This window comes from Pelodiscus sinensis, chromosome 30 (assembly GCF_052426305.1).
Source record: "Pelodiscus sinensis isolate ZL-2025 chromosome 30, ASM5242630v1, whole genome shotgun sequence".
Classification (NCBI taxonomy): Eukaryota; Metazoa; Chordata; order Testudines; family Trionychidae; genus Pelodiscus; species Pelodiscus sinensis.
In genome coordinates, this window is record NC_143081.1 from 1,150,655 (window position 1) to 1,176,570 (window position 25,916).

At 71.3% G+C, this 25,916-nt stretch overlaps 3 protein-coding genes across 3 annotated transcripts; 1 reads left to right on the plus strand and 2 right to left on the minus strand.

The window, feature by feature from the left end:
• Positions 1-4,160: 4,160 nt before the first annotated feature.
• Positions 4,161-6,628, minus strand: PSMB5 (proteasome 20S subunit beta 5). Its single transcript, XM_089774159.1, is given in 10 exon segments — positions 4,161-4,418; positions 4,420-4,487; positions 4,490-4,537; positions 4,900-4,993; positions 4,995-5,039; positions 5,041-5,064; positions 5,066-5,100; positions 5,103-5,195; positions 6,375-6,466; positions 6,468-6,628. Coding segments are annotated over 10 exon segments (918 nt in total).
• A 290-nt stretch (positions 6,629-6,918) lies between these two features.
• Positions 6,919-9,434, plus strand: PSMB11 (proteasome subunit beta 11). The gene is given in 9 exon segments (XM_089774160.1): positions 6,919-7,020; positions 8,535-8,715; positions 8,718-8,780; positions 8,783-8,861; positions 8,863-8,946; positions 8,948-9,165; positions 9,168-9,227; positions 9,230-9,268; positions 9,271-9,434. Coding segments are annotated over 9 exon segments (990 nt in total).
• Positions 9,435-16,078: 6,644 nt separating this feature from the next.
• CDH24 (cadherin 24) lies at positions 16,079-20,315 on the minus strand. The gene is given in 7 exon segments (XM_089774161.1): positions 16,079-16,248; positions 16,251-16,278; positions 17,462-17,643; positions 17,770-17,937; positions 18,069-18,188; positions 18,936-19,230; positions 19,911-20,315. Coding segments are annotated over 7 exon segments (1,167 nt in total). The 5' UTR covers positions 20,115-20,315.
• Positions 20,316-25,916: the final 5,601 nt, after the last annotated feature.

Consider the following 25,916-nt stretch of genomic DNA (forward strand, 5'->3'; position numbering starts at 1 on the left):
AATCTAATGAAGATCATGTGTTTCTAGAACCAACATGATCCTGAAATGAGGGCCGACTATGTACCTAGAACTGTTTCATCTAAATGAGGAAGAATCGTGATATTATGGGGGCTGTGACATGATCTAGTAAGTCGTGATAATATGAGATGATATGATCTGAACAGAGATGAGGCGATATTATAGAATGACATGATCTAAATGAAGATCGTGTATAGAATGACCGTGGTCTAGTGAAATCGTGATATTATGGGAGCTTGACATGATCTAGTGAAGTGTTAATAGAACAAACATGATCTAATGAGATGCGTGATAATATAGAACCTACTCACATGGGGGGTTAGACCCTGTATAGAAATGAGATGGCGTGACCTAGAATGACCTCAATCCCAAATGAGGGTCATGTGTATAAGAATGACATGATCACAAATGAAGTCCGTGACCTGGGACGAAATGATCTAGTGAAGAATCGTATAATATAGAATGACAGAAGTGCGTGATAACTATAGAATATTATAGTACAAGGTCGAGAAGTGCGTATGTGGGAGAAACGACATGATCACAGGCGGGGGTCGGCGTGTACTCAGAGATGACATAATCTCGTAAGTGCGACGTGGCCTGGAGACTTGACATGATGCAGCGGAGGGGTAGGCGTGATATAGGCCCGAGCATGATGCAGGCGGTGGGGGTAGGCGTGGCCTGGGGCTTGACGATGCAGACGGGGAGTGGGCGTGATCTGGGGCTTGACATGGTGCAGGCGGGGGGAGGGTGGGCGTGACGGGGCTTGACGCATGGTGGCGGGGGGTGGGCGTGACGCAGGGCTTGACATGATGCAGGCGGGGGGGGTAGGCGCGCGCGGGCTCTGACATGATGCAGGCGGGGTAGGCGTGACGCAGGGCTTGACATGATGCAGGCGGTAGGCGTGACGCAGGGCTTGACATGATGCAGGCGGGGGTAGGCGTGGGCGCAGGGCTCGGCTGGTGGGCGGGGGGGAGGGGTAGGCGTGACGCAGGGCTTGACATGATGCAGGCGGGGGGAGGGGTAGGCGTGACGCAGGGCTTGACATAGAGTAGGGGCGGGGGGGGTAGGCGTGACGCAGGGCTTGACATGATGCAGGCTGGGGGTAAGCGTGACGCAGGGCCTGCTGTGGGGGTGTTATGACGCAGGGGTAGGGGAGGGGCTGGCTTAGTGGGGCAGTTGGTTGTTACGTGGGGCCCAACGGTTTAGAATTCACCTTTGCCCAGCATCGCGTGTACAGCGCGCGAGGACGCGAGCGTGGAGGGGGAGCCACAGGGAGGGAGAGCGCGCGCGCCGCGAGCGTTGTGTACAAAGCACCGCCGCCTTCGCCGCGCTCTCATTTGGCTCGCGCAGGGAGGCGCCAGAAGGGGTGGCTGGAGAGCCACTGTCGCTAGGGCCGGTGGGGAGGGGAGGGGGAGGGTGGATGAGGCAGACAGGGAGAAGGGGACCCTGAGGGGGGACTTTGAAGCTGGGCCCTTTTCATTTGCCACCCCGTAGCCATCTTGGATTTCAGGCCTGCCCCCCCAGCACATAACCTACCTGCCCTGCATCTCAGCCCTTCTCTCCCCCCCCCAAACACCTCCCAGGTCATGCCAACCTCTGCCCGCCAACCCCCCGCATGAGGTCACGCCAACCCGTCATGGCTGCCTGGGTCACGCCAACCCGTCATGGCTGCCCGGCCTGGGTCACGCCAACCTGTCATGGCTGCCCCTCCTGCTCCCAGCTGCCCCTGCCTAGCTTGCCCGGCTCCTTGCACCGTGAGGGACATGCACACGCTGGGCACCGCTACCCTGCCCCACGCCAAGATCCACTTCCCTTTGTGCTTCCCTGACCCTCTCCCCCCATGTGCGGCCCTGCTCCTTCGCCCCAGCCCACAAGCAGCCTGCTCATCGCCGAAGCATGCGGCCCTGCTCCATCACCTTCTCCCCCTCCCTCCCTGCAGGAATCACTGGCTCCCCTCCCCCACAGCCCAGCTCTAGCGCCCCTCCTGCTGGTTTCCATCAACCTCTCCGGGTCCCTCCTCCCTGCAGGCATCCGGCTCCATAAGCCCCACTCCCCACAGCCCCGCTCTATCCCCCTTCCCCTCCACTGGCCCTTCTCACACCCCTCCCGTGTGCATGTGCGCCCGTCTCCTCCTCTCTATCCTCCCATTCCCCGTATCTGTGCAACCGAATCGGCCCCCTCCACACCCCTCCCGCATCCAGCTGCCCCCCATGTGCCTATCCCCTGCTCCATCCAGCCCCCTTGCACACCCTGCCCCGGGCTGCCCCTGTTTGCACACGGGTCCAAGCTGGCCCCGTGCAGCGGGGCTGAGAGGGCCGCACCGGGCTACCTGCCCCCCCGCCTGTCCCCCGCCCCAGTTGAGATACAGAAAGGTCGCGGGCGGCTCTTTGTATTCGTGTGTGTGCAGGGGAGGACATGGGCCACATGCCCACCCCCTGCGCTCTGATTGTGGGCGCTGCCCCACCCGCTGCACACGCGCGCCCACAGTAGGCACACCCCCAGCTGCACACAGGCTCCCTCCCTCTCCCCCTTGCTCCCGTGGGGCCCTGCCAAGGGGCACCCCAGCCTGCAATGACCCCCGGCAGCTCCCGCCCCCACCCCACGCAATCATTCCTCCCACCAGGGGCATCCCCACATGCACTGACCCCGTCTCCACCTCCCAGCCCCCTCCAGACACATTCCTCAGTGGGTCCCCCCGACCTCCTTCCTGCCCCCCATCCTGTCCACCCCCAGAGTTCCTACCCCCCCGCTTCTGTCCCCCGTAGAATCACCTGCCCACGCCGACCTCCCCCCTCGCCCCAGCTGTTGGCTGTGGGGCGACCCCCCGCTCCCCCAGGCAATGGGGGTTGAGGGCGATGGGGGCAGGCGAATCCGGCTGGGTTCGCTGCCTGAACTGACCCAGCCAAGAGCCAGGCGGGAGATGGGGGGCACCGGGCCATGCAGGAGCCCAGGACTCTCGGGGGAGGGGAGTGCTAGTGGTTAGAGTCAGGCTCTTCCCCTGCCCCGTCTCTGCTGGCCCCATGGCCTTGGCCTGGAAGCAGGGGCAGTGAGGCTGTGTTGCCCCCGCGCTCAAGCACAATCGCCGCCTGTAGTGCGCCCCCTCCTGTCCAGTTTCACCTTCCAGCTCCGGGTGTTCTCTGGCAGCTGGGACGGTGGCTCGCAGCTGTGCCCACGCTGCCCGTTAAGTGCTCCCGGCTGTACCTGATCATAGCGCCGGTTGGGACGGTCTTTCCGACAGCGTCCAGAGCTGTGGCAGGCGCTGGGCAATCGCTCCCAGCTGTGTCCACACCCGTAGCTGCAGTGTTGGTTGGGACAGTCGCTCCGGCTGCCCAGATCTCTAGCCATACTGCTGGTTGGGACAGTCGCTCCCGGCTGTACCGAGATCTCTGCTCATCGCTCCCGGTTGTAGCCACACAGTCTTATGCACACCCATATCACTGGCTTGCCCCATGCTGCAGACAGTGCCGGGTCCAACCCACCTCATTTCCCTTCCCCACGTGTGAGCCTCTAGCACCCCCAGCACAGACCAGCTGGCCCCCGCCACGACTGACAAAATGCTGCCCGCTGGGTGCCTATGGCTGAGCAGATGCCCCATCAGATCCTGTGGGGACCTGCCACATTAGCCCGTCGTCCACCGGGCAGGCCACGCTGGCACCAGCGCCTCCTCGCTCGCCCCACCGGGCACCCGAGAGCTCTCCCATGGGCAGGAGAGTAATGACCTGGGGCCGGTGGGCAGCAAGGGAGCTCCCCCTTGGCCCTATGGAAACGGCGAGGCTGGGGGGCTGGTGGCGCAGCCGGCTCCGTGCCGGTGTCAGGCCAGGTACGCAGGGCCCACTGCCTGGCTGGGATTCAGGGCTGGCGAGGCAGCCCTGGAGATTTCAAAGGGGGACCGGTCAGGCTCCTGGTGCTGAGCCGGGGGGCCCAGCCACCACCCAGCCTGAGCCAGGCTCGCCCCAGTCTGGGCGGCCGAGAGCCAAGCAGGCACCCCACCGCAATGACTGACACTCAGCCATGGGGCGCACACAAGCTTTATAGGGAAGCAGCAGGGTCCTCGCGCCATGGGCCCCCAGCAGAGCCCATGGCCTTCGCACCGCCCGTTCCACACTACAGGCCCCGCATCCCCCGCCACACGCAGTAAACCTTCATGCCCCTTCCTGTGTACGGGGCTCCAAACTGACACCCACCCCCGTGGCCAATCCGTGGCCCGCTCCGCCCCCCGTGGCCCATCCGTGACCCAGATCCGAGCTCCGTCCCTCCCTCCGGCAGGTCCCCGTGGGCCGGGCCACGTCGTCGGTGGGAGACGCGGACCCAGCCGTCCGCGCACGTGGTGACCTCGCCCCAGAGTAGGCGTCGCGGTAGGTGGCCTGGTAGATGGCGCGCCGGGCCAGGTCGTAGGCCTCCTACTGCCGACAGGTCAGGGCTGTAGCCCCGGTCCAGCACCCACGTGGGCGCCCAGGCCGAGCCACGGGCACGGAGAAGGTGCCCGAGAGGCGGTTCTCGCTATCCGCGTAGTACAGGCCTGCAGAGGAGGGTCACGGCACATGGCACTACTGCGCCACGGGGCTCAACGGTCTGTCTCCAGGGCTGCCCTCAGCCAGCCAAAGGGGTCCTCCTCATCCCAAGTAGCGCTGCCCCCCAATGGGGTACCCTGCCACATCCATGGGACTCCCTTCTTCCCAGAGAACAGGGTTCCCACCCCAGCCACGGCATTGCCACACTCCTGACCCAAGGGGTCCCCTCTCTTCCCAGGAACAGGGCTTCACCTCCCAGCCACAGGGTCCCCCTTCTTCCTGGAGACCCCCCCGGGTCCCCCTCTTCGTGCGGCCCCAGGGAAGGGAAGTGGCAAGGGGGCGTAAAGACCGCGGGGCATGAGGACGAGGCCTCACCTGGGCCCAGCTTGTCCCCAGCCGCAGATCATGGTGCCCATGCTGAGCCCCATGCCCTTGTACTGGTAGACCATGTTGGCCAGCAGCTTGGGAGGCGGCGGCCGGGGAGATGCGCTCCTTGTTGCGCAGCTGGGCAGATGCGGCACTGGCGGGCCAGCAAGGCGCTCCCAGAAGCTGCAGTCGGCGGCGCCCCCGCCATGGTGCCCAGCCCCAGGTAGGGGTTGATCTCGATCTTCACCGTCTGCGAGGCCACGTGGCGCCGGCCGGCGGCCGAGTCCACCGCCACGCCCTCTGGAACTGGGGGGAGGGTCAGTGGGCGCCGAGCGGACGCACCGCGGCCCCCCCAACACAGAGCACCCCCTTTGGCGGTGCCCCCCCCAAGCTTGGCGGGCATCCTAGAGACGTTACATTTCGGATTTCCATCGACTACTCGATTAGTCAATGGGGGGCCTCTCCTTTTCAACGCCGTACATGCGGCCCGTGGGGCCGTGTGCGTTTCAAAGGCAGAGGGGGAATCGGGGCCCGGCGCGGCTGGGGCGCTGCGGTCCCGGCTCACGCCCGTCTCCCCCGCGCGCCCCTGCCTCCCGGCACCGCCGCACACACGGGGAGGAGGAGGAAAAGAACAACCCAAGCTGCCTCCTCCCCAGCACTGGCCTCTGCTCCCCCTTGCCTCTGACACAGAGGCAGCGGGGGGAGGAAGTGACGAGTGCGCCCATCCCTAGTGCATCCCCCCTTAAATGCACCTACACCCCCCATTTACCATCCCACCCCCACCGCTGGGGGGCAGCGCCTCCCCTGACCCGCAGCCCCATCAAGGGCAGTACCCCCACTGAGGGATGCTCTAGCCCCGCCCCTTGTGGGTCTCCTCTCTGGTTCCACCCCAAGGGTTTCCCTCACTGGCTGGGGCAGGTCTGCTGCCTGGCCCCACTGCCTGACCCAGCCCCGCCCCTGGGGCGCTCTCTGGCCTGGCTCCGCCTCCAGGGGGTCTCCTGGCCTGGCCCCGCCCGGGGATGCCCTACCTGGCCCTGCCTCCTGGCCTGGCCCCGCCCCCGAGGGTCTCCTGGCCCCGCCCCTGGCCCTGGCCCCGCCCCGGGGGGTCTCCCCTGCCTGGCCCCGCCCCCTGGCCTGGCCCCGCCCCCGGGGGGAATCTCCCTGCTGGCCCCGCCCCTGGCCTGGCCCCGCCCCCGGGGGGTCTCCCTGCCTGGCCCCGCCCCTGGCCTGGCCCCGCCCCGGGGTGTCTCACTGCCTGGCCCCCCCTGCCTGGCCCCGCCCCCGGGGGGTCTCCTGCCTGGCCCCGCCCTGGCCTGGCCCCGCCCCCGGGGGTCTCCCTGCCTGGCCCCCGGGGGCGTCTCCCTGCCTGGCCCCGCCCCTGGCCTGGCCCCGGCCCCGAGAGGAGTCTCCCTGCCTGGCCCCGCCCCCGGGGTCTCCTGCCTGGCCCCGCCCCAGAGCCTGGCCGCGGGGGTCTCCTGCCTGGCCCCGCCCACCCGAAGGCCAGCGTGGTGGTCCCGTGCAGCAGCTCGATCCCGACGTCCCCCGCGCCCCAGGCAGGCAGGGCCAGGCCAGCCCGGGGCCAGGCGGGAACCCAGGGGCCTGCAGCTCCCCGCGCCCTTGGCCCGAAGCCGGCCCGGTGACGGAAGCAGCTCCGGCGGCAGCAGGCTGGCCATGCAGCGGGCAGCGGCGGGTGGGGGCGGGGCTCGCCAGCCCTTGGTAGCCTCGCCCGCCATCTTGGGTGAGGGCACAGCGTGACTCGGCGGCCGGGCCCTGTGACTTCACCTCCGGTCAGACGTACGGGGGCCTCGGCGCCATCTTGGATTTGGGCCAGAGCGGCACCGGGCGGCCATGTTAGGGCGACGTGCGGCGTCACGCGCGTGGCGGCCATCGCAGGAAGGAGCACGGCGGCGTCCCGGAGTCGAGAAAAATGGCGCTCCGCCATCTTTGCCCCAGGCGGTTGGGGTCACGCGGCGGATCGCCGCCGCGCCATCTTGGCTAAGGGCAGCCTCGCCTCTTCGTCCGCATGGGAACGGCGGCCATCTTTAGTAGGGGCATGACTGGCTGTGTCGCGGGCCTGCCCCCGGGCCGGTCGGCCCCGCGTTGCGTGCAGGCCGTGCATGTCCTTGTGCGGCCCTAGCACGGCCAGCGGGGGACGCCCCTGGGAGTGAGCAAAGCCTCGTGAGCGTGCAACAGCCCCACCTGAGCGTGCCCGGCCACCGTGAGCGTGCACTGTGTGTGACTGCTCCCCTGGGAACGTGCAAAGCCTCGTGAGCTGCAGCAGCCCCACCTGGCTGCCGCGGCTTCTCCCTGGGAGCGTGCAAGAAAAAGCCTCGTGAGCGTGCACCGTGTGTGACTGCTCCCCTGGGAGCGTGCAAAGCCCTCGTGAGCGTGCCGTGTGTGACTGCTCCCCTGGGAGCGTGCAAAGCCTCAGTGGCCACCGTGTCCTCCCCTGGGAGCGTGCAAAGCCCTCGTGAGCGTGCACCGTGTGTGACTGCTCCCCTGGGAGCGTGCAAAGCCCTCGTGAGCGTGCACCGTGTGTGACTGCTCCCCTGGGAGCGTGCAAAGCCCTCGTGGGCGTGCCGTGTGTGACTGCTCCCCTGAGACGTGCAAAGCTCCCTCGTGAGCGTGCATCGTATGTGACTGCTCCCTGGGGCATTTTTAAAGCCTCGTGAGCGTGCACCGTGTGTGACTGCCTGGGAGCGTGCAAAGCCCTCGTGGCGTGCCGTGTGTGACTGTTTCCCCTGGGAGGGATAGAAAGCCCTCGTGAGCGTGCACCGTGTGTGACTGCTCCCTGGGAGCGTGCAAAGCCCTCGTGAGCGTGCACGTGTGTGACTGCTCCCTGGGAGCGTGCAAGCTCCCTCGGTGAGCGTGCAGTGGCGGTATCCCCCTGGGAGCGTGCAAAGCTGCTGCGTGGCGTGCCGTGTGTGACTGCTCCCCTGGGAGCGTGCAAAGCCCTCGTGAGCGTGCACCGTGTGTGACTGCTCCCTCGGGAGCGTGCAGAAACCCTCGTGAGCGTGCATCGTGCGCAGCTGCTCCTGGGAGCGTGCAAAAGCCTGCGTGAGCGTGCACCGTGTGTGACTGCTCCCTGGGAGCGTGCAAACCCCAGAAGTGTGCAATACCACAGCTGAGTGTGCAACTCCCCTTCTGTCGGTGATCCCCTTTGGCTGTGCAACCTCCCTGGGAGTGTGCAATGCTCCGTGAGCATGCACCAAGCCCTGCCGGCGTGGGCCCAGTCCTGGCTCCCGTGAACTACCGAGAAACCCCTTCCTGTGCGCTACTCCCCGGCCAGCTGCACCTGCCTCAGCCCTCGGTGCGGGGTGCGCCCAAGCCCTGTGCTGGGTTTGTGGGTGCTGGTCTCAGATGTGACAATTCCCCGAGCCTCCAAGCACTGTGGGCGCTGGCATAGTCGGCCGTACCAAAGTACCAGGCCAGAGAGTGCAACCCCGCTGTGCATGCTCCCCACCAACCTGTGTGTGCCACTCACCTGCCCAACACGCTGGTGCCTTTCCAGGAGCCCCGGCCCGGCATGTGAGCACGCAGTTACCTCCCCATCCTTGGCGCCTCCTGCCCCTCACATCGGGGGACGCTGAGGTAGTGGTGGAGGGAGTGACGAGGAGCTGACAGGCAGCGTCTCAAGAGGGAATCGAGACCTTCCCGGGGGCGGTTCCCCCCGCCCGCCACTCTATCTCCCGATCCCCGCCCTCTCTGCTGATCTCTCGGCTGCCCCCGCGGCTCTGCACGGGGACCGCCTGCGCCCGGCGGCCCCACTCTCCGCCAGCCCCGTGGCCCCTGCCACCCCCTGCCCGGTACCCGCCAGCCCCCTGCCCCTGCCCCACGGCACCACCACGCTGGCCTTCCGGCTGGCCCAGGGCGTGGTGGCAGCGGCCGGCCTGCTTCCTCCTGCGACGTGGCCTGCCCGGCCTCCCGCAAGGTGCTGCCCGTCCACGCCCGGCTGCTGGCCACCACCGGGCACCTCGGCCGACTGCGCGACCTGGCTGCGGGCCCTGCGCTGCTGGCTGGCCCTGCAGGGCCAGGAGGACGGGCGGGAGCTGAGCGGCCACGCTGCTGGCAAGCCTGCGGGCCAGCGGGGCGGGGCTGTGCGTGACGTGGCGCTCTGCGTGGGACCGCGCCGGCCCTGGCCTGTGGTACGTCTGGCGACGGCCACGCGGCTGCCCTGGACGTGGTGACGTGGGCTCCGGCTCGCCCTACGCCTACGGGCTGCTGGACGGGGCCTACTGCCCCGACATGGCGCCCGCCGCCGCCTACGCCCTGGCCGCCGTGCCGTGGCCCACGCCCGCCGCGACGCCTACTCGGGGGCTGCGTGGCGCGTCTTCCCGTGCGCCGCACCGGCTGGGTCTGGGTGTCCCGTGGCGACGTGGGGAGGTGGCCAGCCTGGCCGGGGGCTGGGGGCAGCCAACCAAGGAGGAGGAGGAGGAGGAAGCGGAGCAGACCGTGGGCCAGTCTATACCGGCAGGAACCCAGGCAGGAGCAGCATTAGCCAACCTAGACCAGTGTGAGCCAGCATGGACCAGCCAATAGCAATATAAACCAGGCTATACCAGTATGCACCCGCGTAAGCCAGCATGGACAGCCTATACCAGTATATACCAGCATGGACCAGCCTATACCAGTATATATCAGCCTCTAGCAGCCAACCAGCATGGACCAGCCTCTAGCAGTGTATACCAGCGTACACCAGTGTACACCAGCTTAAACCAGTCTATACCAGCATGGACAGCATATACAAGTGTAAACCCCTTCAGGAACCAGCCTGGAGCATCTAGGCAGCCTAGGCCAGTGTAAACCAGCATGCACCAGGCTAAAGGCGCTTTGGTGTACGGGAGCCATCGCAGACCCGGCCTGGCCCGCCACGGAGCAGTAAGAACCGGATGCAGGCCGCTGTGGCCGGAACCGGGACAAGCCAGGACCGGCCGGAAGACGAGCACTAAACGTGGCCGAGGGTGGGTGTTGTGGGTGTCCGGGGAGACTCGCGTTTATCTCCCCACTCGGCACCGTCCCTCCACCCCCACCCTCTGCTGGGGCAAGGCTGGGACCAGAGAGACTGGGCCCCAGGGAGCCCCAGGGACCGGCAGCTCCGGGGATGTCTGTGATTTGAATTGGCTTCCGGGGGCTGGGAGAAGTGGGCTCCCCTCCTCTCACACCTCCTTCCGCACGGCTGCCTGGCGCTCCTCGGCCGGCTGTGCTGCCCCCCGGCCGCTCCCCTCCCCCTCCCGCCCCGGCTCTGTCCTGCCCGCCCCGGCCCGGCTCCCCCTCCGCCCCGTCTGTCCTGCCCACCCCGGCCCCGGCTCCCCTCCGCCCCGTCTGTCCTGCACCCACCCCGGCCCGGCTCCCCTCCGCCCCGTCTCCTGCCCACCCCGGCCCCCGGCTCCCCTCCCGCCCCGGCCTCTGTCCTGCCCTTTGACCCGGCTCCTGCCCGGCTCTGTCCTGCCCCACCCCCGGCCCGGCTCCCCTCCGCCCCGTCTGTCCTGCCCACCCCGGCCCGGCTCCCCTCCTGCCCCGTCTGTCCCCTGCCCACCCCACGGCCCGGCTCCCCTCCCGCCCCGTCTCTTCCTGCCACCGGCCGGCTCCCTCCCGTCCCATCTCTCTGTCCTGCCCACAGCCCGGCTCCCCTCCCACCCCGGCTCTGTCCTGCCCGCCCCGGCCCGGCTCCCCCTCCCGCCCCGGCTCTGGCTCCTGCCCGCCCGGCCCCGTCCCCCTCCGCCCGTCTGTCCTGCCCACCGGCCCGGCTCCCCCTCCCGTCCCATCTGTCCTGCCCACCCCGGCCCGGCTCCCCTCCCCGCCCCCGTCTGTCCTGCCACCCGGCCCGGCTCCCCTCCCGCCCCGGCTCTGTCCTGCCCACCCCGGCCGGCTCCCCGCCCGCCCCGTCTGTCCTGCCCACCCCGGCCCGGCTCCCCGCCCGCCCCGTCTGTCCTGCCCACCCCGGCCCGGCTCCCCGCCCCGCCCCGTCTGTCCTGCCCACCCCGGCCACAGGCTCCCCCTCCGCCCCATCCCTGTCCTGCCCACCCCGGCTCGGCTCCTTCCCGCCCATCCCTGTCCTGCACCCACCCCGGCTCGCTCCCTTCCCGCCCCATCTGTCCCTCCCACCCCGGCCCGGCTCCCCTCCCGCCCCGGCTCTGTCCTGCCCACCCCGGCCCGGCTCCCTCCGCCCCGTCTGTCCTGCCCACCCCGACTGGGCTCCCCTCCGCCCCGTCTGTCCTGCCCACCCCGGCCCGGCTCCCCTCCTGCCCCGTCTCCTGCCCACCCCGGCCCGGCTCCCCTCCCGCCCCGTCTGTCACTGCCACCCGGCCCGGCTCCCTCCCTGCCCGTCTGTCCTGCCCACCCCGGCCCGGCTCCCCTCCTGCCCCGTCTGTCCTGCCCACCCCGGCCCGGCTCCCCTCCTGCCCCGTCTCGCTCCTGCCCACCCCGGCCCGGCTCCCCTCCCGCCCCGTCTGTCCTGCCCACCCCGGCCCGCTCCCCTCCCCGCCCCGTCTGTCCTGCCCACTGGCCGGCTCCCTCCTGCCCCGTCTGTCCTGCCCACCCCGGCCCGGCTCCCTCCCGCCCCGTCTGTCTGCCCACCCCCGGCCCGGGTCCCCTCCTGCCCCGTCTGTCCTGCCCACCCCGGCCCGGCTCCCGCCCGCCCCGTCTCCACACTGCCAGTGCTCCCTCCCCACCCACTCCTGCTCCCTTCCCATGCCCGTCTCCATCCCTCCTTCTGCTCCTCTTCCTCCGTTGCTCCCCTGGCCCCCGGTTCTCTCCTTCTCAGCCCTGGCCCACGGCCGCGGCTGGAGTGACCCCAGCAGGCCAGCCTGGAAGCGCCCCCGCCCCATTCCAGGGGGAGGTTCCCACATGTCCAGCGCACGGGCCACAGCTCGCCTCCACGCCCGCATGGCCCCAGGAGTCCTGGCTCCCAGCCCCCCCATTCCCTCCCCGACCCTCAGCGGGCGCGGTGCCCAGGCCCCCAGTGCGGCACAGGGCCGTACCCAAATAAAGTGTTTATTACGAAATTATAACATGGACGCTGCCCCTCCCCTGCAGTACAATGGTATGTCCCCCCGCCCCGTACAATGGGCGCCTGTCCCCCCCGCCCCGTACAATGGTAGGTCCCCCCGCCCCAGTATCCAATGCAGAATCAGGGCGGGTCCATCAGCTGGGAGTGCAGCCGCCCAGTCCCGTTGGATTTCCCGGGCCCCCTGGGGGTGGGCGGGACGTGGGGGCTGCGTGGGGCATTCAGCGGGGACGGGGGGTCTGTCGGACGCCGTGGGGGGAGCAGCCATGGGGAGCAGGACGGACTGCGACAAAGGCCAAGCTGGGCGGGGACGTGGGGCAGGTGCCATGGCTGAAGGCCGGGGCGGAGCTGTGGGCGGGTGGGCGGGGGACGGAACCACCCTGGAGGGGGCGTGGCCCCTGGATGCTGGCCAGGAGGTGGGCGTGGCCTCTCCAGGCGTGGCCTTGCAGTGGGTGTGGCCGCATGGGCATGATGGTCTTGGCATAGTCCGGTGGTGGGCGTGAAGCTAGCTGGTGTGGTCTTGTGGTGGGCATGGCTGGGTGGTGGGTGTGGCCCAGCTGGGCCGGTGGGCGTGGCTAGCTGGGCGGTGGACGTAACCCACCTGATGTGGCTGGGCGGTGGGCGTGGCTTCAGACGGGGCACCCCCGGTGGCTCGGCCAGGGTGCGGAAGAGGGGCCCCCATCGTCTGGTCGCCCCCTCGCCCTGCCCCCCCAGGAGGAGGCCAGGGGCTGGGGGCTGGGGCGTCCCCCCGCCCTCGTAGCCATAGACCTGCAGCGAGTGGGGGGTGGTCGGCGTCCGACGGGCCAGGCGGGCGGCCAGGCGGGGGGCCCGGGGTGGGGCGGGGCGCTGCAGGGCGGCCATGTCGAGAAGGCCTGGGTGTCCGCCTCGCCCCCTCGTCGTCATGGGAGATGATGTTCTCACGGACGTCTCCCTCCTCCTCCGGCGAAGCCCGGGCCCCCGCCTTAAGGGGCGCCCCCGGGCCAGCCCCCAGGCCTGAGGGGGAAAGGGGGGTCAGTGTTGGGCCCCATGGCCACCCCCCAGTCCCCCTTCCCCCGCCCAGGGCGCCCCGGGCCAGCAGCCCCCAGAGCTGCGGGGAAAGGGGGGTCTGCTGGGCCCATAGCGCCCCCAGCTCACCCTTCCCCGCCCAGAGCCCGGTCAGCAGCCCCCCCAGAGCTGCGGGGAAAGGGTCAGTGTGGGGCCCCATGGCGCCCCCAGCTCACCCTTCCCCCCGCCTTGGGGCGCCCCCGGGCCAGCAGCCCCCCCAGAGCTGCGGGGAAGGGGGTCAGTGTCGGGCCCCATAGCGCCCCCAAGTCCCCTTCCCCCGCAGCAGGGGCGCCCCGGGGCAGCAGCCCCCCCAGAGCTGCGGGGAGGGGGGTCAGTGTTGGGGGCCCCACGCGGCGCCCCCAAGTCCCCCCTTCCCCCGCCTTGGGGAAGCCCAGCCAGCCCAAGCCCCCCAGAGCTGCGGGGAAAGGGGTCAGTCTGGGCCCATAGCGCCCCCAGCTCACCCAGGGCGGCAGTCAACAGCCCCCAGGCTGCGGGGGAAGGGGTCAGTGTGGGGCCCCATAGCGCCCCCAGCACCCCTTCCCCGCCTTGGGAGTGCGCCCAGCAGCCCCCCAGCGCTGTGGGAAGGGGTCAGTGGTGGGTCCCATGCTTCCCCAATCCCCCTTCCCCCTTGGGGTGCCCCCAGGCAGCAGCCCCCAGAGCTGCAGGGAAAGGGGGAGGTCAGTGCTGGGTCCCCAAAACCCATCCCAGCCCCTGGCCACATGACCTTCACCCCCCGGGGTCCCCTGGCTCCTGTCTCCCATCCCCCCAGATCTGGGTGCCCCTCCCCTATCCCCAACCCCCCCAGGCCTGTGCCCCCTCACCGAGCAGGCTGGTGCCGCAGGCCAGGATGACGGGGCAGCGGTGCTGAGTCCCGGGGGCGGAGGCGGGCGGCGGGAGCGGGGCGCCGTGGGGCTGGCACTGGCAGACGCTGAGCGTGAGGTGGGGCTGCCCGTCAGAGGGGCCACCCCCATCCACCAGCTCCAGGGGCACCAGCAGCGGGGGGCCCCGGGGCTGGCTGTGGGGCCTGGAGCAGCGTGGCCAGCCCATCTGCAGGGAGAAAGAGTAAGGGGGCAGAGGGGCTGACAGGAAGGGAGGGGCGTGGGATGAGAGAGAGCTGAGAAGGGGCGGTCAGGGGGTGGGGGACTGAGGGGAGGGGGCGAGGCAGGGGTGGTGGGCTGAGGGGAGGGCAGGCGGGGGGCTGAGGGGGAGGGCAGGCAGAGTGGTGGGCTGAGGGGGAGGGGCAGGCGGGGGGCTGAGGGGAAGGCGGGGGTGGTGGGCTGAGGGGGAGGGGCAGGCGGGGGGCTGAGGGGGAAGGCGGGGGGTGGGTGGGCTGAGGGGAGGGGCAGGCGGGGGCTGAGGGGGGAGGGGCAGGCAGGGAGTGGTGGGCTGAGGGGAGGGCAGGCAGGGGGCTGAGGGGAGGGCAGGTGGGGCAGACAGGGCAGCCTCTTGCTGCCCGGCCCGTCCCCGCCTTGTGCCGGGGGGCCCCTGCCCCGGGGGAGCGAATCGTCGCCGGCTCCCGGCCCCCTCGTCCGGGTCCAGGGCCCAGATGGTCGGATCAGCTGGGAGCGAGCAGCCCCCGCCCCCTGCCCGGCGCTCACCTGGCCGGGCGGGGTGTCGTGGCAGACGAAGGGCTCGGTCCCCGCCAGCCGGGGCGCGTTGTCGTTCACGTCCAGCACCTGGACGGCCGGGTGGCCTGTGCTGGGCTGTCTGGAGCGCGGGAGGGACACGCCAGCCACACGCAGAGACACATGAGCCACACGGAGAAACACGCCAGCCACACGCAGAGACACATGAGCCACACGGGCGCCACGCCCGACCCACACGTACAAACAGCGGGCAAGCACAGGCACCAACACACACCAATCCACGTGACACCGCCACCCAGCGTGCAAAGCCCACGGCCACGTGCCGGCCCCACAGCGCCAGTGATGCCAGCACCATGCACGGCCGACCGTCCGGAGCCAACGCCGCCAACACGCAGCCCACGCCACCAACATGCAACAGCCACGCAGCCAAGCGGACAGGCAGACACGGAGAGGAGGCCGGTGAACACGCAGGCAGGCCCGCAAGCTGTCAGGCCCCCGCCGGGCTGGGTCTCCCCCGGCCCCCAGGACCCCCCGGCAGCTGCCCCCGGCCTGCCCCTACCTACTTCGGTGGCCACCACGGTGAGGTGGTGCCAGGCCCAGCGTCTCCTGTCGAGGGCAGGGCCGTGCGCAGGGTCTGTGAGCCCCGATGCTGAAATACCAGCCGGGGTCCGAGTGGTGAGGATGGAGTATCTGGGGGGGGGCAAGAAGGCAGGAGGGGCCGGGGTTCCTCATGGCCAGTGCCCCCATTTTTGGGGACAGCTTGCCCACAGTGACCCCTGCTGGGACCCCCACGGCCGGCGCCTCCGCCACGGCGCCCCCAGCTGCGAGGCCCCCACGGCCAGCGCCTCCCGCCCCACGGCGCCCCCAGCTGGGAGCCCCCACGGCCAGCGCCTCCGCCCACGGCACCCCTGCTGGGACCCCCACGGCCAGCGCCTCCCGCCCCACGGCACCCCCTGCTGGGAGCCCCCGTGTCCATGTACACGCCCACGGCACCCCCAGCTGCGAGGCCCCCACGGCCAGCGCCTCCCGCCCCCGGCACCCCTGCTGGGAGCCCCCACGTCCAGCGCCTCGCAACCCACGGCGCCCCCAGCTGGGAGCCCCCACGGCCAGCGCCTCCCGCCCCACGGCACCCCCTGCTGGGAGCCCACACGGCCAGCGCCTCCCGCCCCACGGCACCCCCTGTGGGAGCCCCCACGTCCAGCGCCTCGCAGCCCGCAGGCGCCCCCAGCTGGGAGCCCCCACGGCCAGCGCCTCCGCCCCACGGCGCCCCCTGCCCTGGGAGCCCACACGGCCAGCGCCTCCCGACCCACGGCGCCCCTGCTGGGAGCCCACACGGCCAGCGCCTCCCGACCCGGCGCCCCCTGCTGGGGAGCCCACCGACGCGCCTCCCGACCCACGGCGCCCCTGCTGGGGAGCCCACACGGCCAGCGCACGTGCAGGCGCCTGTGGGAGCCCACACGGCCAGCGCCTCCCGCCCCACAGCCCCCTGCAGGGGCGTGGCCAGTACTGGATGGCGCTGCCTGTGTGTCCGGGTCGGAGGCTGTGGCTTACACACCGCGGTGCCGGGGGCTGCCCTCAGCCACTGGGCGGTAGCTGGACTGGGGCGAAGGCCGAGGGCTCGGCCGCGTCCTCCACGGTGCCACGCCCCAGCCACGTCCTTGAGGCCCCTGGCGCAGGAACCGCGGGTCCACCCGCGTGTTGGCTGCCTCCACCCGCCTGTGTAGGCCTGGCGCTCGAAGTCCAGGGCCTGGGGCAGAGCGGGGCAGGGTGGGCGGGCTGGGGGCAGCCTGGGAGCTGGGGGCGTCGGGACCCCTGGAGGGGACAGGGACCAGGCGTCCGGGCGGATCGGGGGGGGACCGGGCGGATCGGGGGGGGACCAGGCGTTCGGGCGGATCGGGGGGAACCAGGCGTCCGGGCGGATCGGGGGGGACCGGGCGGATCGGGGGGGGGACCAGGCGTCCGGGCGGATCGGGGGGCCGGGCGGATCGGGGGGCCGGGCGTCTGGGCGGATGGGGGGGCCAGGCAGATCGGGGGGGGCCGGGCGTCTGGGCGGATGGGGAGGGCCGGGAGGATCGGGGGGGCGGGCGGATCGGGGGGTGGGCGGATCGGGGGGCAGGAGTCCGGGCGGATCGGGGGGTGGCGGATCGGGGGGCAGGCGTCCGGGCGGATCGGGGGGCTGGGCGGATGGGGGGTGGGCGGATCGGGGGGCAGGAGTCCGGGCGGATCGGGGGCTGGGCGATCGGGGGGTGGGCGGATCGGGGGGCAGGCGTCCGGGCGGATCGGGGGGCTGGGCGGATCGGGGGGTGGGCGGATCGGGGGGCAGGCGTCCGGGCGGATCGGGGGGCAGGCGTCCGGGCAGATGGGGGGGGCTGGGCGGATCAGGGGGGGGCCGGGCGGATCAGGGGGGCCGGGCAGATCAGGGGGGCAGGCGTCCGGGCGGATCGGGGGGCAGGCGTCCGGGCGGATGGGGGGGGCTGGGCGGATCGGGGGGGGCCGGGCGGATCGGGGGGCCGGGCGGATCGGGGGGGGCCGGGCGGATCGGGGGGCAGGCGTCCGGGCGGATCGGGGGGGCAGGCGTCCGGGCGGATGGGGGGGGCTGGGCGGATCGGGGGGGGCCGGGCGGATCGGGGGGCCGGGCGGATCGGGGGGGGCCGGGCGGATCGGGGGGCAGTCGTCCGGGCGGATCGGGGGGCCGGGCGGATCGGGGGGCAGTCGTCCGGGCGCATGGGGGGGGGGCGGATCGGGGGGCCGGGCGGATCGGGGGGGGCCGGGCGATCGGGGGGCCGGGCGGATCGGGGGGGCCGGGCGGATCGGGGGGCAGGCGTCCGGGCGGATCGGGGGGCCGGGCGGATCGGGGGGCAGTCGTCCGGGCGCATGGGGGGGGCCGGGCGGATCGGGGGACCGGGCGGATCGGGGGGGGCCGGGCACACCTGGTGGAGGGTCAGGAGCCCGTCCTGGCCCAGTGGGTCGGTGCTGATGGCGAAGGGCGAGTCTCCGTCCAGCAGCCGGTAGCTGAGCCGGGCGTTCTCCCCCTCGTCCGGGTCGCGGGCTCGGAGCCGCCCCACTGGGGAGCCGGGGGGCAGGGACTCCAGCACCGAGAACTGGTACGAACCTGTGGGGGGCGGGGGTCAGGCCAAGAGAGACGCCTGCCCCTGCCCTGCCCCCCGCCCTGGAAGCCCGGCGCCCCGCAGGGAGGGCGGCTGCGCTGTGGGGTGCGGGGCTCCGGGGGGTCTCTCACCCTGCGGGAACTTGGGCGGGTTGTCGTTGACGTCGCTGAGGGTGACGGTGACAGTGACGCTGCCCGACAGCCCCCCGGCCTGGCCCCCCATGTCCACGGCCTGGATCACCACCCGCAGCTCCGCCTGCGCCTCCCGGTCCGTGTCGGGGCTCGCGGTGCGCACCAGGCCTGCGGGCACAGACGGACGGACGCTGCCGAGGGGCCCCCAGGACTCCCCGCTCCGGCGGGGAATCCTGGGCCCCCCAGAAATACCCTCCCCCCGCCCTTCCCCCGGCAGCGCCCGTCCCCTCTCGCCGTACCACTCTGGGGGTCCACGGAGAAGAAGGGGAGCCCCTCCAGCACCGTGTACACCAGCCGGGCGCTGCTCCCGTAGCTCGGGTCGTCCGCGTCGTGGGCCGTCACCTGGATCACCGAGGTTCCTGAGGGGAGAGTGCAGCCAGGGGGCAGGAGTGAGGGGCACCAGCCGGGCCGTGGGGCGGGGCCGTGGGGCGGGGGTGGGGGGCACCGGCAGGGCCGTGGGGCAGGGTGGGGGGCACCGGCCGGGCCGTGGGGCAGGGTGGGGGGCACTGGCTGGGCCATGGGGCCGGGTGGGGGGCACCGGCCGGGCCGTGGGGCAGGGTGGGGGGCACTGGCTGGGCCATGGGGCGGGGTGGGGGGCACCGGCCGGGCCGTGGGGCAGGGTGGGGGGCACCGGCTGGGCCATGGGGCAGGGTTGGGGCACCGGCAGGGCTGTGGGGCAGAAGTGAGGGGCACCACCTGGGCCGTGGGCCAGGGTGGGGGGCACTGGCAGGGCCGTGGGGCAGGGTGGGGGGCACCGGCCGGGCTGTGGGGCAGGAGTGAGGGGCACCGGCCGGGCCGTGGGGCGGGGCGGGGGGCACTGGCCGGGCTGTGGGGCGGGGTGGGGGGCACCGGCAGGGCCGTGGGGCGGGGTGGGGGGCACCGGCAGGGCCGTGGGGCGGGGCGGGGGGCACCGGCCGGGCCGTGGGGCGGGGTGGGGGGCACCGGCCCGGCCGTGGGGCGGGGCGGGGGGCACCGGCAGGGCCGTGGGGGCGGGGCCGGGGGCACCGGCCGGGCCGTGGGGCGGGGCGGGGGGCACCGGCCGGGCCGTGGGGCGGGGTGGGGGGCACCGGCTGGGCCGTGGGGCGGGGGCTCCGTGCACCACTCACCCACGTGGCTGCGCTCGGGCACGGTGGCGTGGTAGGCGCCGTGGGGGAAGACGGGCGGGTTGTCGTTGACGTCCTGCACCTGGACGAGGAACTCGGAGGGGGGCTCCAGGGGCCGGCGCGAGGCCCCGTCCAGGGCCTGGCCCAGCAGCCGGTACTCGGCCTTCTCCTCGCGGTCCAGCGCCCTGGTGAGGTGCACGTCGCCCGTCCGCTCGTCCACCACGAAGAGCGTCCCGGCGCCCTCGCCCGCCAGCCGGTACCGCACCCGCCCCTCGCCCCGGTCCGCGTCCGAGTGCAGCTGGGGGAGAGGGGACGTGGCACCCGGCGCCCGGCCCTGCCCCCCGGCCCGGCCCTGCCCCCCCCCTGCCCTGCACCCGCCCCTCGCCCCGGTCCGCGTCCGAGTGCAGCTGGGGGAGAGGGGACGTGGCACCCGGCGCCCGGCCCTGCCCCCCGGCCCGGCCCGGCCCCAGGCCCTGCCCCCCCACCCGGCGCCCGGCCCTGCCCCACCCGGCGCCCGGCACTGCCCCCCAGCACCCGGCACCCGGCCCTGTCCCCTGGCACCCGGTGACCAGCCCTGCCCCCCCGGCGCCCGGCCCTACCCCCCAGCACCCGGCACAGAGCTCTGCCCCACCCGGTGCCCGGCCCTGCCCCCCGGCGCCCGGCCCTACCCCCCAGCACCCGGCACAGAGCTCTGCCCCACCCGGTGCCCGGCCCTGCCCCCCGGCACCCAGCCCTGCCCCCTGGCACCTGGCCCTGCCCCCTTGCACCCAGCCCTGCCCCCCGGCGCCCAGCCCTGTCCCCCGGCCCCCGGCCCTGCCCTGCCCCCCGGCACCCGGCCCTGCCCCCCCGGGACCTGGCGCCTGGCCCTGCCCCCCGGGACTCGGGCATCTGGCCCTGCTCCCCAGCACCTGGTGACTAGCCCCGCCCCCTGGACCCCCAGCGTCCAGCCCTGCCCCCCGGCCCGGCGTGGGGGCTCACCCGGCCGATGAGCACGGGCCCGGGGCCGGCGTACTCCTCGATGACGAAGAACTGGTTCCAGACCCAGCTGCGCCGGGGTCTCAGCAGCGGCCGCTCCCAGGCCTGGGGGGGCGTCTCCCGGGCCCCAGGCCAGGGGGGGCCCAGGGGCCCGGTGCAGCCGCAGGCCCCCAGCCAGGCCAGCAGGAGTCCCAGCAGGCCCGGCATGTCGCCCGCTCACACCGCCGTGGGGGGCGCTGCCCGTGGGCCCCCCGGCCGCCCCATGGGGGCACCTGGGGGGAGACGGGTCAGCTGGGCGCCCGGACCCGGGTTCAAGGGGGGGGCAGAGACCCGGGAGCCCAGCCAGGATCCCGCCTCCCGTGTGACGAGCTGCCAGGTCTCAGCAGAGACTCGGAGGGACAGAGCTGGGGGGTGGGGGGTGGGGGGCACTGGCAGGGCTGGGGCAGTTGGGCTGGGGGCAGGACTGGAGGGCAGGCTTGGGGGGGCTGTGGGTCGAGGGGGCAGAGAAGGGGGGCAGGGGGGCTGGGAGGGGGCAGGGCTGTGGGGCAGGGCAGGGGGCCGGGGCCAGGGCTGGGGGGCAGGCGGGGGCAGGGGGCTGGGAGGGGGCAGGGCTGGGGGCAGGCTTGGGGGGGTGGGGAGGGGGCAGAGAAGGGGGGCAGGGGGCCGGGAGGGGGCAGGGCTGTGGGGCAGGGCGGGGGGGGGGGCCGGGAGGGGGCAGGGCTGTGGGGCAGGGCTGGGGGGGCAGGGCAGGGGGCCGGGAGGGGGCAGGGCTGGGGGGCAGGCGGGGGGCCGGGAGGGGGCAGGGGGGGGGGGCGGGGAGGGGGCAGGGCTGGGGGCAGGGCAGGGGGCCGGGAGGGGGCCGGGGGGCAGAGGGGGCAGGCTGGGGGCAGGGCTGGGGGGGCAGGGCAGGGGGCCGGGAGGCAGGCGGGGGGCCGGGAGGGGGCAGGCGGGGGGCGGGGGGCCGGGAGGGGGCAGGGCTGTGGGGCAGGGCAGGGGGCCGGGAGGGGGCAGGGCTGGGGGGCGGGGGGGACCGGCCCCCCCCCGGGTCCATGTTTAATCCGAGTCGCGGGGCGAAGGCGCCGGGGACAGACAAGGGGGGACGCGCCCCCCCCGGCCCCAGAGCCCCCCCGGGCGGGGGGAGGAGACACAAACCCCCCCCCCCCCCCGGACTCACCTGGGCGGGGGGAGCCGGAGCCGCTGTCTGGGCACGAAGCGAGAGATGCGGAGACCGAGCCGCGTCCCCCCCCCCCCCCCCCGCTCCTCCCGCCCCCCCGCCGGCTGGGGGGGTCAGAGCCCCCCCGAAATCCCTGCTGCCAGCTCCCCTTCTGCCCCCCGCTGCCCCCACCCTGCCAGTGCCCCCCCCAGCCCCCTGCCCCCCAGCCCTGCCAGTGCCCCCCCCAGCCCCCTGCCCCCCACCCTGCCAGTGCCCCCCGCCCCCCCGCCCTGCCTGCCCCTGCCCCCCCCCGCCCCCTGCCCCCCACTCCCCCCCAGCCCCCTGCCCCTGCCCCCCACAGGCCTGCCAGTGCCCCCCACTCCCTCCCACAGCCCCCTGCCCCCCAGACGTTCCAGTGCCCCCCACTGCCCCTCCCAGCCCTGCCCCCCAGACCCTCTGGTGTCCCCCACTTCCCCCAGCCCCCTGACCCTACTCCCCACTACCCCCAACAGCCCTGCCAGTGCCCCCCACTCCCCCCAGCCCTGCCCCCCAGCCCCCTGACCCTTCTCCCAGCTCCCAGGGAGCCTCACCTCCTGCTGGGGGGGGGGTTGACGGTTTTAATGAGCTGTTGAATCTTCAAGCGGGAGGGGGGGCAGATTGATGGGGGGGGCAGCCCCCCCCCCGGGCAGCCCCCCCCCCCGGAATCCCAGCAGGGAGACTGTGGGACTTGCTCATTAACGCTCCCCTGAGTCCAATCGCCCAGCGGCCTCCAGCCAGAGCCTGTGGGCACCCCGGGGGGGGGGGGGGGGCTGGTGTAAGACCCCCCCATTGGGCACAGCCCCGGCCTGCTGTCCCCGGACCCCTCCTGTGCTGGGGGCTTTGCTCTCTGGGGGGGTCTCAGCTCCCTGGGGGCAGGAGGTTCCTGACTCATGGCCCCGGCCCCTGCACCAGCCCCCCCCCCCCCCCCCCCCCCCGGGGCCGACTGGGCCGTTTCTCGCACTCCACTTGCACAAACTGGCATTTTCCCAAGAGCAAAAAGCCCAAAACCCCCAAATCTGGGCCCTGGAGCCAACGTCTCTCCTGAGCCGGGGCCGGTGCCTCCGTCTCCCTTCCCTGGAGACGCTGCAGAGGGTCCTTGCGAGGCCTGGAATGGCAGGGACCCGGCGCTCGCTCGCTCGCTCTCCCATCTCTGTTCCCAGGCTCCAGAAAACACCAGAGAGCCAGAGCCAGAAGCTGGATTTGCACACGAGCCGGAACGATTTTCCGGAAATCTTTAGAAAAACCGTTCGATTCCCTGATTCCCACAAATTTCCCACCCGCCCCTTTTCAATCCAGTCCCCCCCGCAGCGTTTCAAACGTCGCGGCCCAATTGCCAGTCGGCATTCCCGACGCCCACAGCTCACCCAGCACCGAGTCAACGCGCGTTTTAACCCTCAGGCTTCAAATTATTCCTTTGCCTGGGAAAAAACATGGAAAAGGCCCCAAAGCTCATTGTGGCTCTCCGCCGTCAGACCGCGCTGAAATACTTCTCTCCCCTTAATCGAACATTTGAACAAGAGCTCCCTGGCCAGGTTTCAGGCGTCTCTGCCGAGGAAAACGCGACAAAACCCGCACGTGTCGCACTTTGCTCCCATTCGCCAAAGTCTCCATTTTTAAACCCTCCAAAAATCAAACATGTTAACGACAAGCCCAGCTGCGCCTGCCCCCTGCTTTTAAGGGACGTGAATATCCCCCTGCTAGGAAACAGGAATAAGAGACGGGCCAACGTCTTCCTGGCTCTGGACTTCCCACACTCCCGAAAACTCCCGATCCCATCGACAGGTTTTGTTCCTCTCTAAGGTGCTACCAGACTATCGGCTGCTTTTCACGTTTTTAAAAGGCGAGTGGGGGAGGGAACGAGCCACCCAAATGTCCCATGTTTCCCTCCCTTCCGGAGGGTTCATTTGTTTTTCGGCCCTACCGAGAAGTGGGAAACGGTTCAGTTGAATGTCACGGGTACAACGGTTTAATTCTGTGCCCCGGGGAAAAGCCAGGGCCTGCCTGGGGGAGCTGTTCTCCGCGAGGGGCTGCGTCCGTCCCATTGCGCCATGGGAACCGTGGCTGGCGATTTTTCCCTACTAGTACCAGTAGGGACTGGGTCCCACCCCCACGGGGGGATATGAGGCCCCAGCGTTGGGGTGTGTGGATAAATCCCTGTGGCATTATCACTCTGTATAACTTTGCATGAAGATGTAGCTGTGGGCAGCGTCCGTAGAGAATCTCTGGGACATTTCTCCTAGAATTTTGTATGAAGAGAAACTTTCCTTTTTATAGAGAGAGATCTTGTAAGAGGAAATGTCTGTCGAGCTCCCCCCTGCCCTGCCGGAATGAGCGCGGTGTGGATGGGGAATGGAAGGGGAGCCCCTCCAGCAGCAGGTGAGGGGCGGAGAGGGGCTGGGAGCCAGACCCAAGCCAATCCCTGCAAAGGGAGCTCATGAAGAAGACTGGACAGACAGACAGACGCTGGGGAGTCCAGCAGCAGGTGCCGGCCCCGGCAGAACTCTCTCTGAAGCCGCGTTGGGAAAGGCCCGGTGGTGACTAACTGGCTGCACGAGAGGGAGAAATAGGAGGCGTCTTGCAGAGGGACCCCGGGTTTTCGTCTTGTCCACATGGGAGCATCGATCCGGATCGGCAGGAGCCCGGCTCACCCCTCCCCCATCTAACTCTCTGGGCCAGTGCGGTGAGGGGGAGCAACGTTTGGTAACAAGACGGAGTGTGTGTGCGTGTGTGTGAGAGTGCACGAGTGTGATGTGTCACGTGCATACGATACGTGTGGATTATTCTGTGTGTGATCAATAAATGTGGCGTGTTGCCTTATCCCCCTGAAAAAGATCCCGGGTGCTTCTTTTAAGCACAACGGGAGGGGGGGGGGGTTGTGGAACAGACGGACAACACCCCGAAGAACAGGCCACAAAAGGCTGGACACCAATTTTCTTCGGCGTGCTGGCTCCAGCCCCGTCCACACACGGCGACTCCCGCGCAGCAGCCAAGGTGGTGTCCCTCGGGGGCGTCTGGGGGAGGCTGGCGGGGGCTGCAGGTGCCCCAGAGTGGAACCCGGGTGCGGAACGAAGCCCTCGCAGGTCGTGCCGAGCCGGAGTGAGATCTGGGACAGTGTTTCTTGAATTTTTTAAGCCCAAGGAACACGAAACAATAATTTGTTTATATGGGGAACAGGGAGGATTTTCTGTTGAGCCAAAAAAAAAAAAAAAAGGTCGCGGGGGGGGGGGGGGGAGAGAGTTATTGAGAAAAAAAGTCACCAGCCCTTTAAGGGCAGCCATTTTTAAATTCTGTTGTTCTCCGTGGCGCACACCGACTGACTTGAGGCAGGACACAGGTCAAGACACTGTTCTGGGAGGCCCCTGGGCTCGGGCGCCGTGGCTACGAGCTGCATCCGCTCGCGGAAAGTTCAGCCTGGGCGCCGCAGAAAGCCAAGGCCGGTCGGGCACCGGCTGCACCGGCCACGTCCCGGGCGAGGCTCCGGGAAGGCGGGTGGAAAAACGTCCCGGTGGCTCTGGACCGGGCAGGAAGGCTGGGCGGGGGCGCAGCCAGGCCTCGTCCACCGGGGACCTGAGGCAAGAGGGTGCTGGAGCGAAGGTCTGGACGCCGCGAGCCACCAGGCCAGAGCCGCGGCAGCACGGAAAAGCCGCCGGCGCGTGGAAGGCGGCCGCCCGGGAGCCTCTCAGCACCTGAAACCCCCGGAAAGGCCTGCGGGCGAGTCAGACGCGGGGGGGGGGGCGATGCACACGAAGGACGCACTGTTCTGCGAGCCGGGCCAGGCAGGGGCCCAGGGGAACCCCCCCCCCTGTGGTCTGCAAGGACCGGAGGGAGCCGGACAGGGAGGGGCCCCAGTCTGCCCACAGGCGAGTGCAGCCCCCGGAGCGGGGCAGCGCCAAGCGGAGACGTGGCCGGTGGCCGTGGAAGCGCCGTCACCCCTGCACCCCGTCGCCCTGGTGCCGGCCAGGGGGCCAGCGCCCGTGGCTGTGGGGCTGGCTTACCCGAGCCAGCGGGGCCGCTCAATGCCTGTTCACAAGGGCAGGCCCGACAGCCCCTGGTACCGGCCCCCGGTGGACGCCGGGGCTGTTTCCACACAGGGAGCCGCTCGGAGCCTGGTGCAGGGGCTCCGGTTCCCAGAAGTGGAGCTCAGCTCCATTGGGGCCACAACTCGCACGCTGGAGCTACCCCCCCACCCGAGGACCCCCCCCCCCACTCATGCCAGCCCGGGTGATGCCCATCGGCGTGGCCCAGTGTCTGTGGGGGGGACGGTCGAGTGGCTGCGTCTCAGACCCCCCCAGCTCTCGGGGGACCCCCCCATGTCTCCCCCCGGGTTCCACCTTGGGCGGGGGAGGCTGGAGAGGAGGGGCAGAGGGATGAAAACTGCCAGAGCTGAGGCCCCAGGGGGAGGGCGCCGGGGCCAGGCCCGTGGGAAGGAAACCAACGGCCCAAAGCCAAACCAGGGGAGGCCCCAGCTGCCTCGAGTCCCTGGCTCCCTTCTCGCCGAGGGCAGGGCAGGCTGCCGGCCTCTCCCCGTCCGCTGACAGGCCTGGCCCGGGAGGACCTGAGCCCCAGGCCAGGGTCGTGGCTGAAAGTCCGACACGGAAGGGGGGGGAAGCGCTGTGGGCCCCCAGGTCCTTCACCCCGGGCAGCTCAGCGTCTGCCTGGGCCCAAAGAAGGCCGCAGACTCTGCCCCCAGCCGGCACCACACATCCAGCCAGCCGTGGCAAAGGGGGCCTGAGAACGGGGCTCTGGGCCCCCCGCCCGCTCGGCCCCGGGGACAGGGAGATCTTCACATGTGGCCGGCGTCCCAACTAAGAGTCGGT